The 17,792-nt window shown below is 39.0% G+C and overlaps 1 protein-coding gene across 1 annotated transcript in view; it reads right to left on the bottom strand.

Moving 5' to 3' along the window:
• The window catches only part of CARD6 (caspase recruitment domain family, member 6), a 23,665-nt gene extending 10,084 nt beyond the window's left edge, over positions 1-13,581 (bottom strand). The window contains exons 1-2 of the mRNA XM_006875403.1: positions 13,293-13,581; positions 10,928-11,485 (exon numbers count right to left, since the gene is read on the bottom strand). Of these exons, the coding sequence (XP_006875465.1) occupies positions 10,928-11,485; positions 13,293-13,581 (847 nt within the window). The remainder of the gene's footprint in view (positions 1-10,927; positions 11,486-13,292) is intronic.
• Between the last annotated feature and the right edge of the window lie 4,211 nt (positions 13,582-17,792).

Here is a 17,792-nt window from a genome sequence, read left to right as displayed (position 1 = left end):
TCAAAGATCAGCTCAAGAAGATAAAGCCAAATATTACAACAAAATGTGCAAAGATCTGGAGTCAGAAAACCATAAGAAAAGAACATGCTCAGCATTTCTCAAGCTGGGGGAACTGAAGAAAAAATTTAAGCCTCGACTTTCATTATTGAAGGATTCTTTGACAAATTATTGAATGATGCAAGAAGCATCAAAAGAAGATGGAAAGAATACACTGAGTCACTCTACCAAAAGGAAATGGTTGATGTTCAACCATTTCAAGAGGTACCATATGAACAAGAGCCAATGATCTTGATGGAAGAAGCCAAGGTGCATTGAAGGAATTGGCAAAGAACAAGGCACCAGGAATTGATGGAATAAAAACTGAAATCTTTCAAGAAAGTGAGGTGGAGGCACTTTCAATAAAGTGGCACTGGAGGCACTCATTCATCTCTGGCAAGAAATTTGGAAGACAACTATCTGGCCGCCTGATAGGAAGAGATCCATATTTGTGCCCATTCCAAAGAGAGGTGGCCCAACGTAATGCGGAAATCATCGGACAATATCTTTGATATCCCATGCAAGTAAAGTTTTACAAAAGATGATACAGAAATGGCTGCAAGCATACATTGACAGAGAACTTCCAGAGATTCAAGCCAGATTCAGAAAAGAACATGGAATGAGGGATATCATTGCTGATGTCCGATGGATCTTGGCTGAAAGCAGAAAATATCAGAAAGACGTTTACCTGTGCTTTATTGACTACACAAAGGCTTTCGATTGTGTGGATCATGACAAGCTATGGAAAACATTGCAAAATATGAGTATTCCTGAACACTTAATTGTGCTCATGGGGAATCTGTACCTGGACCAAGAGGCAGTTGTTCAAACAGAACATGGGAACACTGACTGTTTTAAAATTAAGAAAGCTGTGCAACAAGATTATATTCTTTTACCATACTTATTCAACCTGTATGCTGAGCAAATAATCTGAGAAGTTGGGTTATATAAAGTAAAACATGGCATCAGGATTGGAGAAACACTCATTAACAATGTGTGATATACCGATGATACAACCTTGCTTGTTGAAAGTGCAGGAGACTTAAAATATTTACTGAAGAAGATCAAAGAGCACAGCCTTCGATATGGATTGCATCTCAATGTCAAGAAAACAAAAATCCTTACCACTTGACCAATAAACAATATTCTTATCAATGGAGAAAAGATTGAAGTTGTCAAGGACTTCATTCTTCTTGGATCAACTATCAACACTCATGGAAGCAACAGCCAAGAAATTAGACAACGTATTGCATTAAGCAAATCTGCTACACAAGACCTTTTTAAAGTATTGAAGAGCAAAGATGTCAGCTTGAGGACTAAGGTGTGTCTGACCCAAGTCATGGTGTTTTCAATAACCTCATATGCATTCGAAAGCTGGGCAGTGAATAAGGAAGACCATAGAAGAATTGACACTTTTGAGTTATGGTGTTGGAGGAGAATATTGAAAGTGCCATGGGCTGCCAAAAGAACAAAGAGATCTGTGTTGGAAGAAGTGCAGCAGGAATGCTCCTTGGAGTCCAGGATGGCCACACTTCATCTCTCATACTTTGGACAGATCGTCAGGTGTGCGACTCCACTGGAGAAGGACATCATGTTTAGTAAGGTGGAGAGTCAGAGAAAAAGAGGAAGACCTCCAGCAAGATAGATTGGCAAAATGGCAGCAACAATGGGCTCAAGTGTGGCAACAATTGTGAGTTTGGCCCAGTATTGGGCAGTGTTTCATTCTGTTGTGCATAGGGTCACTATGAGTCGGTACTGACTCAATGGGACCTAATAGTAGCATAACAACAACAAATATCTTTCTTCCTTTGAATAGCTGGTGGGTTCAAACTGCTGGCCTTGTACTGACTCAATGGGACCTAACAATAACATAACAACAACAAATATCTTTCTTCCTTTAAATAGCTGGTGGGTTCAAACTGCTGGCCTTGCAGTTAGCAACCCAATGTATAACTCACTAGGCTTCCAGTGCTCCTTACATCTGAAGAATACAATAAGAAAAATTTGAAAAATAAAAGGAAGAAACTTCAAGAACCTATGGAATAATCAAAAGTCTATCATACATGTAATTAGAGTTTCATAAAGGGAGGTAAGAGCAAATGGGCAGAAAAAATATTTGACTAAAATAAGGAATGAAATTTATCCAAATTTGACTTTTTCAAATTGGTGATTCAAGAAGTTCTGCAAATCCTAAAGAGGATAAAAACAAAGAAAAATGCATGTAAACACATCAGTCAAACTGCTGAAAAAAATCAACACAAGAAATATTGAGTCTCACTCCCTGATCTCAAAATCTACTACACAGCCACAGTGGTCAAACAGCCTGGTACTAGTACAATGAAAGATCCATAGATCAGTGGAACAGAATGAGAACCCAGAAGTAAATCCATCCATATACAATCAGCTGATCTTTGACCAAGGGTCAAAACATAGTAAATGGGGAAGAGATAATTACTTCAGCAGATGGTGCTAGAACCACTGAAAATCTAACACCATATACAAAAACAAATTCAACATGTATCAAAGAACTGAGTGTAAATCCTAGAACTATAAAGATCATCTATGAAAAAAAGGGACAAGTTTAGGAGCCCTGAAACATGGCATAAACACATTGTCGAGCATAACTAAAAACACATAAACATTAGAAGACAAAATAAATAACTGAGACTTCCTAAACACTAAACACATCAAAGTATATCATCTCTTTCTGCAAATGTTGTACCTCATGACTGATCTAGATATGTTCTTTTTGACAATGAATGCAACACCATTCCTCTTCAATTTGTCATTCCCTGCATGGTAAACCATGTGGTTGTCAGATTCAAAATGGCCAATACCAGTCTATTTTCACTCACCAATGCCTAAGATATCGATGTTTATGTGTTCCACTTCATTTCTGACAACTTTCCAGATTCATACTTCATGCATTCCATGTTCCTATTTTCAATGGATGTTTACAGCTGTTTCTCTTCATTTTGAGTTGTGCCCCATCAGCAAATGAAGGTCCCACGGACTTTACTCCCACAGCTTTATTCCATTCACATCATCATTATCAACTCTAATTTGAGGAGGCAGCTCTTCCCCAGTCGCATTTTGAGTGCCTTCCAACCTGAGGGGCTCATTTTCCAGCACTATATCTGACAGTGTTTCTCAGCTATTCATAAGGTTTTCAGTAACTAAATATTCGGAAGTAGTTCGTCACTCCTTCTTCCTAGTCTGTCTTCGTCTGGAAGCTCATCTGAAACCTGTCCACCATGGGTGACACTGCTGGTATTTAAAATACTGGTGGTATAGCTTTCAGAATCACAGCAACTCACAAGCCACCACAGTACGACAAACTGACAGACAAGTGGTGGTACATGTAAGTGGAATAGGGTAAATGCAGCAATGAAGACACAGGTTGAGTTTAGACATGTTCTATTGGTACTCATTGGCCTTGAAATAAGAGGAGCCGAAAGACTGCCTGGTCTAAAATTTAGGGAGCTAAATTGATGATGCTGATAGGATTTTATAATTTCAATTGTAATTGTTAGTAGGATTAACTGTGGTTGTCTACACCGTTATTGTAAAAGATGTGTAACTAAAAGCAGGGAGTAGTTATCTTTCATTTCAGGAACAGACTATCCCAGGACCATCATCAAGGAAGAGCATGAGTGGAGCATGGGCTCCCTGCCTGGAAAAGCTGTGACAGCATAGACGGCAGCCGGGTGGTGGCACGGAGAGACAGAGTAGCTCTGGACTCTAGACCATGGACTGAGTAAGGATGTGTACCTACAGGCAGGAGGCTGACTTGCCAAATGTGCCCTTTGGACATTTAAATGAGAATATGTTTTTCACTTTGTTTTGTTTTGTATGTGTGCATTTTTGCTTTGTTCCTTTTTGACATACAGGAAGTACATGGGGCCAATGTGTTTTTGGTTGTATGTGTTTTAGTTATATCATGTTATGCACAAGTATGACTTTACAATTTTCTTTATTTAGAGATTATGCATATGGTTTATAGGTGTCAAGCTGACAAGTGGTGAACTGCAATGGTTAGGGTTCTATGTCAAATTGACTAAACCAAGCTTTCCATAAGTTTAGCAGTTAAGGTGTGCTTATTCCCATGGTGATGAAACCTAATACAGTCATATATAATGAATGGCTATGAATAGCCAGTCAACTGAAGGGTTGCTTCCTTGTAGTATAGCCTGCTTCCAATATACCAGACACACAGGAGGGACTCTTTCTCTCTCTTCTGTTGGGGACCTGGGACTTTACAATTGTAAGCCATTTTACTGATAATAAGCTTCTCTTTATATATATACATATAAGCCCTATTCAGGGTCACTATGGGTCAGAACTAACTTGATGGCACTTAACAACAACAACATGTTTCCCTGGTTTTGCTTCTCTAGGAAACCTAGCCTAAGACAGAGGGTATTCCAATCATTCAGATGAATCATAATATATGATTTGTTGAATGTGAAACTGATGATCCTGTCTGTAAACCTTCACTCGATTCACAATAAAAAGTTTTTTTAAAAAAAGAAATATTGAAAACAAGTTTCAAAAAATGACATAATGTCTATAAGGAAGAATAATAAAATGACTGAAGACGTATCACCAGAAACAATGGAAACCAACAGACAGAGGAATGGCATCCATGAAGTGCTGAAGGTAAAAAAAAAAAATGCCAAACCCGAATTTTATACTCAGGGAAATATTCTTCTAGAATGAAGACACAATATTTTCAGTAAACATAGTTTAAGAGCATTTATCACCAGCAGAACTACATTGTCTTCAGGCTGAAAGCATATGACATCAAATGGAAACTTGAATCTTCAGAAAAATATGATAAATAGTAAATATATACAGTTGACTGAAATCAACTATAAACTGGAGGGGAAGGGAGTTGACTGACTTAGTCTATACATGTTAACCTTTGGTAACAAAGAGAACACCAGGCAACATTTAAAGTCTTCCTGAACTTAGATTGGACACTGTGATTATGTGTGAGGATAAAATTTAACATGACAAAAACATGAAAACCCTTCCCTTTAAGTCAGATGCATTTGGGGTTTTTTTGTTTTTTTTTCATTTTACACCTATCACTTAGGAAAGAAACAAAAGCTAGCTATATGCCTCCAAACTAGAGCGTATCAGCAATCAGTAGGTATAGATTACAGGCTATAACTACTTTATTACTGAGATTTTCCTTGACCTCTCTTAATTGCAATAATGGCCCTAATTAATGGCTTCTCAGTATCCACATCATTTGCAATGTTACTTTGCAAGAAGCAATCTGTTTTCCCAAACCTTGAATTCTGGGTTGGCTTTGTGACTTCCTTTGGCCGAAAGAACTTGACAGAAATGATAGCATGATAGTTCTGAGATTTAGCCTCAAGAGGCTTTAATTACTTTCATTTTTTTCTCACCCTCTCTCTTACTCCTTTCGTCCAGCAATAAGAACGCATCCCATTTAAGCTGAGTAGCCCAGATTCAGCTTCTAGTAGATAAGAGACTAGCTTACAGTTCCCAGACTGATGAAAGAGAGACCAGTCACTATCAGCAGAGCTTTCTGTGCCAACCACAGATACATGAAGAGAGCCCAGAGAAGACCAGAACCAACCAGCAAACTACAGACATGTAAACAATAATAAACTCTTATTGTTTGAAGCAATAGAATTTTGGGGGTGATTTGTTACATAGCTTCTGCTGCATGCCATCAAGTCAGTTCTCACTCATAACAGCCCCGTATAGAGTTTCTAAGGCTATAAAACTTTATGGGAGCAGGAAGCCTCATCTTTCCTCCATTGAGTGGTTGGTGGATTCAAACTGATGACCTTGTGATTAGCAGCCCAACGCATTAACTCACTGAACTACCAGGGTGTCTTTGTTACATAACATTATTATAGAAAAATTAATGATAATGATGATGTATAAAAAATGCAGGCAAACAAAACAAAACCATTTAAGAAAACACAATAATATTATATTGTTACCTATGGGGGAAGGTGAGTAGGAATGGGGAATGCAGAAGGAAAAAAAAAAAAAGAATAAATCAACAAATAAAGGAGATTTTTGAAGACCAATGATGATCCTATGCAATAGACTGATTCATTTAACCATATGCAACAACAGGCATCCCAAGGTGGTAAAAATGGTTAAGCACTTGACTGCTAACTAAAAGGTTTGCAGTTTGAGTCTACTCAAAGGTGGTTTAGAAAAACCATCTGGTGATCTACTTCAGAAAAATCACAAGGTAATGATAACTGGTTTGGTTTTGGTTTACGGAAAACTAAAATAAATAAATAAATAAATTATTAACAGCAACTAAACATGGCTCTGATGGAGCTCTGGTAGCGTAGTGGTTACGAATCGGGCTGCGAACCTTAAGGTCAGCGGTTCGAAACTACCAGCTGCTCCGTGGGAGAAAGATGAGGCTTTCTACTCCCGTAAAGATTTACACCCTCGGAAGCCCTGTACAGGGTCGCTATGGGTTGAAACCGACTCGACGGCACTTAACAACAACAACAACAAACATGGCTCTAGAAGATAACCGCTGTTTGTGGTTTGAGCTCAGCATCCTTAGGACTCCTAGTGTGGCAATGTAGGATCAGCACTGGACTGCGAACCAGAAGGTCAGCAGTTCAAACCCACCAGCTGCTCCTTGGAAACCCTATACAGTGTAGCCATAAATTGGAACCCACTCGACAGCACTTAACAACAACAAAAGTATTCATGTGTTCAGAAGGTATATTGGAATAGGGAAAGAGGAGGAAATTAATCTTTTCAAACCTAAGGAGAACTGTATTATACGAACCCCCAGGATTGAATATGAGCTGGTAGCTATCTTCCAATTTTCTACAACTTTGCTTGCTGAACGTGAAGAGGACTTAAAATACTGATGAAGATCAAAGACTGCAGCCTTCAGTATGGGTTGCAACTCAATGTAAAGAAAACAAAAATTCTCACTACTGGGCCAATAAATAACATAAATGGAGGAAAAAATGAAGTTGTCAACAATTTCATTTTGCTCGGATCAGCCATCAACATTCATGTAAGCAGCAGTCAACAAATCAAACAACATACTGCATTCGACAAATTTGCTACACAAGACCTCTTTAAAGTATTCAAGGGTAAAAATGTCACTCTGAGCATTAAGATACACTTGACCCATGCCATAGTATTTTCACATAGCTTCATATGTATTTGTATATTGTATGAATAGGGAAGACTGTAGAAGAATTGATGCACTTGAGTTATATTGGAAAAGAATACTGAAAGTACCATGGACTGGCAAAAGAACAAAGAAATACAAATCTGAGTAGGAAGAAGTATGGCCAAAATGTTCCTTAGAAGTCAGGATGACCAGACCAGTCCCTGGAGAAGACATCATGCTTGATAAAATGGAGGGTCAGCAAAAAAGAAGAAGATCGCCAACGAGATGGATTGGCACACTGGCAGCGGCAACGGGCTCACACGTAGCAATGATTGTGAGACTGGCACAAGACTGGGCAGTGTTTCATTTTGTTGTGCATGTTGTTGTTGTTATGTGCCGTGGAGTCGGTTGCAACTCATAGCGACCCTGTACAGGGTTTCCGAGGCTATAAATCTTTACCGGAGCAGAAAGCCTCATCTTTCTCCCGCAGAACAGCTGGTAGTTTCGAACTGCTGACCCTGAAGTTCACAGCCCAATTTTTAACCACTACGCTACCAGAGCTCCTTTCTGTTGTGCATAAGGCCACTATAACTCGACAACACCTAACAACAACACTGGAGTCTGGGTTTAGCACTAAAGGATAATGCACTGGACCAAAAGATAGGTTTAAACCATAAGGTCAGTGGTACAAACCCATCAGCTGCTCCTCAGACACGTTATATGAATCAGTCTCTATGAATCGGAGCCAACTTGACAACACTTAACAACATTCTCTATAAGGAACTCAGAGCTGGTAGCTACTTTCTCTACTGAAAACTTTCCTAGACAATATCCCTTCACGTGAAGTATGTCTCATATTTTGAATTTTCATCAAGGAATACTCAAATTCAATGGCAAAAGTTATGTGACAGACAACAAAAGAACAAGTTATGTGCCAGACAAGAACAACAACAACAAAAGAAAAAATAGCGGTTGCTTTCTTATGTACAACCAAACACCTCATGGATTTGGTTTCTAGATTTAGATATTTAGGGGCATCATTTCTTGGGCCACATCATTTAATTTTCTTAATAATATGTTCTGTGCTCCTAGTTCACACTGATTAGTGCCTGGAGTTTTAAATTCTTGCAAGTGGTCATTCAATGAAAAACAACTAGTCTCTGTTGCCTGGTGTTACAGGGGAGAAACGAAAGTTAGGAATAAGAGGAAATAAAGCAAATTGTGGCTAATCACCTCCGTTCCATGAACAACTGCCTTTTTTTTTTGCCATTATACCAGAAGAACTGAATAATGCCCAACTACCACTACTGAATATTTTTAGCAAAAATTGTATAGAAGAATCCTGATCAAAAGGGGGTAAATAGAAAATGGAATTTTAAATTCTTAAGTACTGAGAACCTTCTGGAGCCAGGGAAACTACTACCCTGAGATAATCTTTAAACCTTAAGTTAAAAAAAAAAGAACCCTTGAGATCTTCTTAAGACCAAATAATACCAAAAAAGAAAATTTCCATCAAGTTGGTTCAGAATCATAGCGACTCTACAGGACAGTAGAACTGCTCCCTAAGGTTTTCAAGGCTGTAAATCTTTCAGGAAGCAACCTGCCTAAACTTTCTCCTGCAGAGTGGCTGGTGGGTTCTTACTGTCTATCTTTCAGTTAGCAGCCCAATGCTTAACCCACTGAGCCCAGGGCTACAGTTAGCTTAACTTGCAAAGATTGTCTACCTTGAGCATTGTGTTTGTTTAAGAACTAGCTATATGGTATCAAATTGACAACAGCAACTCAAAAGATTAGATAGCAACTTCAGAGGGCAATGAGTTTGTGGTAACTGGGGTGAGGAACAACTTTAAAATGGATGGTGAGAAGGTTGTACAACTTGAAGAATTTAATCAATGTCAATGAATTTTACATAAATTAATTGGTAAACTAGTATATATTCTGCTGTGTATATTCTCAGCAACAATAAAAATAAATTATTTTTAAAAATACATTTGCCATACGAATCAACAATTCCATATCTTGGTATTTACCCAAAAGAAATGAAGTCATATGTCCACACAGATTTATACAAAACAGACTAGGGTTTGCCTAAAACCCAAGTTTGTATATAGAGGGAGTGGGAGGAAGAGACGTAGTCTGGGATGGGATACAGGAAACTTTGGGGGGAGATGTTGCTGTTGTTGTTAAGTGCTGTTGAGTCACTTCCGACCCATAGCAACCCTGTATAGGGTTTCCAAGGAGCAGCTGGTGAGCTTGAACCACTGAACTTGCAGTTCAATCGACTTTGCAGTCTGACACATTAGCCCACAGCGCCACACCAGGACTCATTGGGGGTAGATAGACATGTGCTATTCTGCTGTGCATAAGGTCGTTATGGGTCAGTACCGACTTGATGGCACCTAACAACAACAACATAGCTTGATCATGGTTGTTGATGCTGTTACGTGCCTTCAAATCTGTTCCAACTCATAGCAACCCTGAATAGGGTTTCCAAGAAGTAGCTGATGGGTTTGAATCACTGACCTTGCAGTTAGCAGTCCAGTGCTTACCCTACAGTGCCACAGCAGGACTCTAACACACCAGGAAATTTGTAAAAACTCATAAAAAGATCCACTTTAAAGCAGTGCATTTTTATTATATGTAAACTATTCCTTAATTAACACAACTGCGTATTAAATTTTAAAGTATATTCAAATTTAAGGTACTGAAACAATTTTCCTTTTCAAGGTAATATACGGTCTTAATCAGCCTAGGAATAATATTTATGGACCTTACCCGGTCACTATGGAGTCCTGATGTGGCACTGTGGGTTAATACACTGGACTGCAAAGTCAGTTTGAACCACCAGGTTGGTGGCTCAAGCTCACCAGCTGCTCCTTGAAATCCTATACAATGTCGATACAGGTCAGAACCAATAGCACTTAACAACAACAACCTATTCACTGTAAATTGCTCTATTGACTGTCTCCACTTCACGATTTAGGCCCAACTTTCCCACATTCCATGGGTAACAAAAGTGCTAAAGTGAATAAAATTATTTAATCTGAGGAACAGAGGTAAACCTAAATTATATGTAGGACAAAAGGTGACTGTAAAAGTCTAGAAGCTATCAATAATTCCATTTGCTTTTACTATCTAGCACATACTAAGTTCTCAGTGTTCCCACCTATCAACACCCTTCTCAGATTAGATGCCAGATTCAAGTGGCACAAGAGTTTTTGAAGAGTTGCTTTCCTGCTGGCATCTGATGCTTTCCCTCATCCCTTTCCCCCATTATGTCATGGAAACATAAACTTAAGTTGAATTATTGCCTAATTAAACTGGTCAGGAGGAACCAGTCCCTGGAGAAGGTGATCATGTTTGGTAAAACAGAGGGTTGGGGAAAAAGAAGAAGACCCCCAATGAGAAGGATTGGCACAGTGGCAGCAGCAATGGCTCAAATGTAGCAATGCCTGTGAGGTTGGTGAAGGACCAGGCAGGGTTTTGTTCTGTTGTGCACAGGGTCGCTATGAGTCAGTACCAATTCAATGGCACCTAACAATGGTTGTTGCTGTTAGGTGCCACCTAACAATAGCAACAACAATTAAACTGTGGTGCTATAGGATAAGCACTAACTGCAAGATCAACAGTTCAAACCCACAAGCCACTTCTCAGAAAGCCTACATAGGGTTGCTATGAGTCTGACATGACAGCACTTAACAACAACACTTAAACCATACACATCAAATGTTGGCATCATTTCCATACCTTCGATACTCTTCTCCTCCTCTTCTTCCAATATCATGTGGGTCTGTGAGTCCTCATAATTCTGCTCGTTTCCAGAGAACTCTGGGATTTCTGAATACTCAGAGTCCTCTTCACCATCATATTCAACATGCTCTAGGTGGTCATAGCACTCTTCTTTGTCTGTGGTTTCTGCATTTTCAGGGTATTCAACAGACCCTAGATATTCTTCTTCCCCCAGGTATAAAGAATCATCTGATTCCTCATATCTCTGCCCATCCCTTAAATATGCAACAGTTGATGGCACTTCATAGTTAACATCCTCAATTGCATGTGAGAATGTGTCTTTGGCTGTGTCATATTCCTTCTCATCCTCCTTTGAGGACAAAGCAGTTTCCCTATCACTAATTTTCTTGTCTCCCAAATACTCAGAGGTTTCCAAATCCAATTGTCTTTTCTCTTGGAAGGACACTGTGACCTCATGGTTCTCAGGCTGTTTCGTCTCATAGAAAAATGCATCTTCTGAATTTTTGCCCATACCCGTAGATTGAAAAGGTTCTGTAGTCTCATGTTTTAAAATTTCTGAAAATGACAAAAAAGCTTTTGTTGGGTTGGTTTTGCCAAGTGGACAAAAGAAATTTAACAAGTTTTGAGTTTCAGTAGCCTCAAAGCACCATCCCTTCTCTTCATTTCAATGAAGGATTCGAATATCCACCACTTCCTACATAATTAGCATAGCACCAAATCAGCTGTTTTATCCTACTGAAGAAAATCAGATCACACCCTGCCTTGCTTGGGTCTTTCTATTTGTTGTTGTTGTTGTTGTTAAGTGCCATCGAGTCGGTTCCGACCCATAGCGAGCAGCCTCAAAAGGTAAGCAAACAAACCAGGAACATTTAACCCTATGAATAGATTTTATTTGTGGATTTCCTGTGACCCATAATCAATTCAGGCAAAGATGGCCAGACTTCATCTCTCATACTTCACACTATTGTCAGGAGGGACCAGTCACTGGAGAAGGATATCATGTTTGGTAAGGTGGAGGGTCAGGTAGTGTAGTGGTTACGAATTGGGATGCCAACAGCAAGGTCAGCAGTTCAAAACTACCAGATGTTCCGCAGGAGAAAGATGAGGCTTTCTGCTCCCGTAAAGATTTACAGCCTCGGAAACCCTGTACAGGGCCCTGTACAGAACCGACTCCACAGCACGTAACCACAAACCACCACCAAGGTGGACGGTCAGAGAAAAAAGAGGAAGACCCCCAGCGAGATGGCCTGGCAAAGTGGCAGCATCAATGGGCTCAAGCATGGCAACAATTATGAGGTTGGCCCAGGACCGGGCAGTGTTTCATTCTGTTGTGCACAGGGTCGCTATGAGTCTGCACCAACTCGATGGCACCTAACAATAACAACCAATTCAAACTTTCTGTGGCCATTGCTAATGGATGTTGATCTCAATTTCTCATCTGGAAGCAAATAGCTCGAATTTGGAATAGTAGGTTCCAGAAATAATAAAATCTATTTTTCTAAGCAAGTAAGTCTTGCCCTACATTAAGATCTATCAGCATTTATCTAGTCCTGGTGTGGTGCTGTGGGTTAATGTGCCAGACTGCAAAGCCGTTTGAACTGCAAGGTCAGCGGTTCAAGCTCACCAACTGCTCCTTGGAAACTCTAAATAGGGTCACTATGGGTCGGAATCGACTCGACGGCACTTAACAACAACACCTATCTAACATGATTCTCTTCAAATTATCTTGGGGATGGCACTTAACAATTCTGATATCCTAGAAAAGGAGCTATATCAACCTATAGTGGTCATCTAAAGAAATGCTAAACAATTTTTTCTGGGAGAACTGATCCCTTATCCCCTAAGCCACTAATTATCTTTGACCATTTAATAATTAGCATGTGAATTGTTCTGGAAAACTGGGGTTAAGCTGGCATTCTTCACAGAGAAAATTAAGTTACTGATCCCTCAACTATGAATCGTTTTTCTTCTATTTTCACAATGGCTAGTCTCAAGTGACAGCATGTGGTTTGCAGGCTGCTAATGTCACTTACTTGGTAAAGAAACCTCAGACTGTGTAGTCATAACAGCTTTCTGTTCCCAGCCTTGAGTATTTCAGGACGTAGCTGCCAACATAATACATAATTTATGCTAACACTAAACAACTCTGAGTTTAGGATACAGTATGAACAAGCTATCAGTCTCCTTAATCAATAAAATAGGTGTGCCCTGCTTTTTTATAGTTTTAGTACTTTTCCCTGATATCATATTTCATGGAAGAACATCTTCTGAAGAAAAACAAATAAAACTAAAAGTTAATAATTTTCTTTTTTTAGAAAATCTGTCCCTTCATCTCCCAAAAGAGTGTAAAAGTTCAACTTACCATGCTTTAAACTTAAGTTACAAGTGGCAGCTGACTCTGGAAAAGTAGTAAGGAAACACTTGAGAAAATGCTGACAGCTCACCTCTCCCTTTCTCTGTACCAAAATGAGCAGCTTGCGACTTTTCTTCAGGGGATCTGTAACTTTATCCAGAGTTTCGTACTCCTTCTCAGAAATCAGTCTCCGAGACATCAATGTGTCTAAGATAGAATCAGGATCTTGATGGAGGATTTCAAGTAATTTTTTTCGCTCTCTTTCTATGATCTCCGAGGGAACAGTGTTGGTAGCCATTGTTTCAGTTTCCTTCTGACCAGGAAGTGAATTAGAAAGTCACTCTGGTAGATAAACAAAGTTAAAAAAAAAAAAAAGCAAGGAGTAATTTTTTTTGCAAAGATTTCAAATGCCAGTGACACCCTGTATTGGAAAGAGTAAATCCAAGTAAACTCCGTGGGGGAATCCCACCCCTTGCTCTCTCTGATCCTTGCTCCCTGAAGATTATTTGCTCTTTTTGATTCTGAGTTTCATTATAACTCAGTCCCAGTATCACCTCCTACATGAAGTTTCTCCAGAACTTCAAGTTGGACTATATGCTCCCTGCTCTGGATGCTACAGATTATTAGAAGGCTAATTAATTAACTCTCTTTAGAGAAAAATCTGGCAATATCCAGACAAATAAATAAACTGAAAGATAATAATAAAAATTCTTGTCTTTCAATCCAGCAATTTACTTTGGGGAAATTATCTTAAGGAAATAATCAAACTAATGTCCAAAATTGTATGTGCAAGAATTTGAATCACAAGATTATTTCTAGTAGTTGTTGTTGTTATTAAGTGCCGTCGAGTTGGTTCCGACCCATAGCAACCCTGAACAGGGTTTCCGAGCCTGTAAATCTTTAGGAGAGCAGAAAGCCTCATCTTTCTCCCGTGGAGCAGCTGGTAGTTTCCAACTGCTGACCTTATGGTTCGCAGCCCGATTCGTAAGCACTATGCTACTAACGCTCCTTTGTTTATAATAGTAAAAACCTGAAAATAACTAAAGTATTCACGAATTTGGAATTTGCGGATGAGTTTATTATGAAACACAATCATGAGGTGATTCTTTAAAAAAATGAATTAGATCTATATGTAATCACAAGTAACATTATCCATGATACATTATTATGGGGAGAAAACGTTATGGGTTTTTTTTGTTTAAAATATTAATATACATATATTATATGTATATGATGTGTATTTTTTAAATATAGTCTAACAGCATTGCTACTAAGGATTCCAATTTACACATGCACAAATTTATTCCAAAAAACGTGTTTAAACATGTCTCTGAAGGCAAATTCTTGCTGGTAATACACTTGTCTTAGTTTTATTTTTGTTGTCAAGTGCCGTCAAGTTTGTTCCAACTCATAGCAACCCTGTATAGGGTTTCTGGGGAGCAGCTGGTGAGCTTGAACTGCTGACCTTGTGGTTCAAACCAACCTTGCAGCCCAGCACATTAACCCGCAGCGCCACACCAAGACTTGGTCCACCCAAAACAGTAGCTTCTGAGGTAATAAACTGAGCCAGTTAAAATCAAAGCAAAAAGGTCAGATCAGAAGGTAACAGCCACTATTTGGGGGGATTTCCAAGAAGTAATTTTAACAGATTTTTCTCAATGGACATAGAGCAATAACTGGGACTTATTAGGAAGAAGTTTTAAGAAAATGGAAAATGGCATTGGTGAGAAAAAGGCCGGGAAAGTTGTGCCAAATAATTTCCCCCCATTAAGATAATGCACCTGCCTTAACAAGGCATACCATAAGATCATTTCTATCCTACATCCCTGATCTTGCCCCTTCAGACTTCTTTTTGTTCCCCAAACTCAAAGAATATGGAAAAGGAACATGATTTGAATTCCTCAAGAACGCCAAAATTGCCATTTTGATATTGGGTAAACCATAGAATACAGAATTCTTCAGGGAAAGGTGGTTGTTATTATTGTGAGGAACCTACCTATACCAGTAGGTTCCAACTCTACAGTGACCCTATGCACAAAAAGAATGCAACACTGCCACACCATTTTCACCTTTGTTATGTTTGAGCCCATTGTTGCTGAGACTGTGTCAATCCATCCCATTGAGAGTCTTCCTCATTTTCGCTGACCCTCCACTTTACCAAGCATGGACTGTTCCTTCCTAACAACATGTCCATAGTATGAAAGATGAAAGCTTCCCATCCTCATTTCTAAGGAGCATTCTGGCCCTACTTCTTCCAGTTGGATTTGTTTCTTCTTCTGGTAGTCCATTGTTGTTAAGTGCTGTGGAATCAGTTCTGACTCATAGCAACCCTGTATAGGGTTTGAACCACCAACCTTGAGCTTAGCAGTCCAGTGCTTATCCTACAGTGCCACACCAGAGCTCAATATTCTTAGCCAGCACCATAATTCAAATGCACTGATCCCTCTTTGGTCTTCCTTATTCAATGCTCGGCTTCCATGTACATATGAGGCAATTACATGGAAAGTTGGACATGGCTTGGGTCAGGTGCATCTTAGACCTCAAAGTGACAATCTTGGCTCTTTAACACTTTCAAAAGGTCTTGTACAGCAGATTTGCTTAATGCAATATGTTGTTTGAGTGTTCAGTTGCTGCTTCCATGACCACTGATTGTGGATCCAAGCAAAACAAAGTCTTTGAAAACTTCTATCTTTTCTCCATTTATCATGATGTTATATATTGGCCCAGTCATGAGGATTTTGATTTTCTTTACATTGAGGTGCAACCCATACTGAAATTTATAGTCTTTGATCTTTATCAGTAAGTATTTAAAATCCTGTTTGCTTTCAGCAAGCAAGGTTTTGTCATCTGTATATCTCAGGTTGTTACTGAGTCTTCCTCCAATCCTGATGCCACATTCTGCTTCATATAATGCAGTTTCTCAGATTATTTGCTAGGCATAGAAATTGAATAAGTATGGTGAAAGGATACAATCCTCTATGGTGCACATCTTATCTAATTTTAAACAATTCAATATCCCTTATTCTGTTCTAACAACTGCCTCTTGGTCTATGTACAGGTTCCTCATAAACACAATTCAGTGTTCTGTTATCGATAGTTTGTTATGATCCACACAGTCAAATGCCTTTCCATAGTCAATAAACACAAGAAAACATCTTTCTGGCATTCTCTGCTTTCAGCCAAGATCCATCTGACGTAAGCAGATGTTTTTGATACACAAATCTTTTGCTACACATCCTCTTCTGAATCTGGCTTGAATTTCTGGCAGCTCCCAGTTGATGTACTGTTAAATCATTTTTTTAATTATCTTGAGCAAAATTTTAGTTACATGTGATATTAACGCTGTTGTTCATTGATTTCTGCATTACGTTGGGTTACTTTTCTGGGAATGGCCACAAATACAGATCTCTTCTAACTGGTTGGCCAGATAGCTGTCTTCCAAATTTCTTTACATAGACAAGTGAAGTGTATTTAGCACTGCATCAGTTTGCTGAAACATTTCTATTTGTATTCCATCAATTCCTGAAAGCTTATTTTTTGCCAATGTCTGCAGCTTAGATTTTATCCCTCAGTACCATCAGTTCTTGATCATATACTCCCTCTTGAAATGGCTGAATACTGACAAATTCTTTTTGGTACTGTCTTAGACCGGGTTTCCTAGAGAAGCAAAACCAGTGAAATCTGTATGTGGGTGTATGTGTGTGTGTGTGTGTATATGTATGTATGTATATATATGAATGAGAAGTTTATTATCAAGGAAATGGTTTACAGTTGTAGAGTCCCAGGTCACAAGTAGAACAGAGAGATAGTCTCTCCTGTGTGTCCATCATATTGGGAGCAGCCTCCACCCTCCCAACCCTAAGGAAGTATTCCTTCAACTGATCAACGGATTGGTTGCTCATAGCCACTCACCATAGAGCTAACTATGCCTGCATCAGATCTCATCCCCATGCGAATAAGCACATTCAAACTGCCAAACCTCTGGAAATCCTGGCTTAATCAAGTTGACACAAAACCCTAACCATTACAGTCCACCCTTCTCAACTTGAAACCTATAAACTATATGTATAATCTCTAAATAAGAAAAATTATAGTCATACTTGTGCCTACTGTAACTAAAATACGTACAACTGAAAATACATTGGCTCCATTTGCATCTTATATGTCACAAATGAACAAAGCAAAAATATTTCATTCACACATATAAAACAAAACAAAAAGTATATATTCATTCAATTGGCAAAAGGGAATATTCTGCAAGCCATCCTCCTGCCCATAGGCATACAGCCTTACTCAGTACATGAGCCTAAAATCTGTAGCTGCTTTGTCTCTCCACGCTACCTCCTCTGCAGTCATCTTTTGTAACTGCTTTTCCAAACATGGATCCCACACTTCACTCATGCTCTTCCCTCTTGATGGTCCTGGGATCATCTTCATCTGTTCCTGAAATGACAGATCGACTACTTCATCCTTTTAGTTACACACTTTCTACAATTACGGTTTTGACAA

The sequence above is a fragment of the Chrysochloris asiatica genome, unplaced genomic scaffold, assembly GCF_000296735.1.
Source record: "Chrysochloris asiatica unplaced genomic scaffold, ChrAsi1.0 scaffold00325, whole genome shotgun sequence".
Classification (NCBI taxonomy): Eukaryota; Metazoa; Chordata; class Mammalia; order Afrosoricida; family Chrysochloridae; genus Chrysochloris; species Chrysochloris asiatica.
This window is presented reverse-complemented; position numbering and strand designations above follow the sequence as displayed.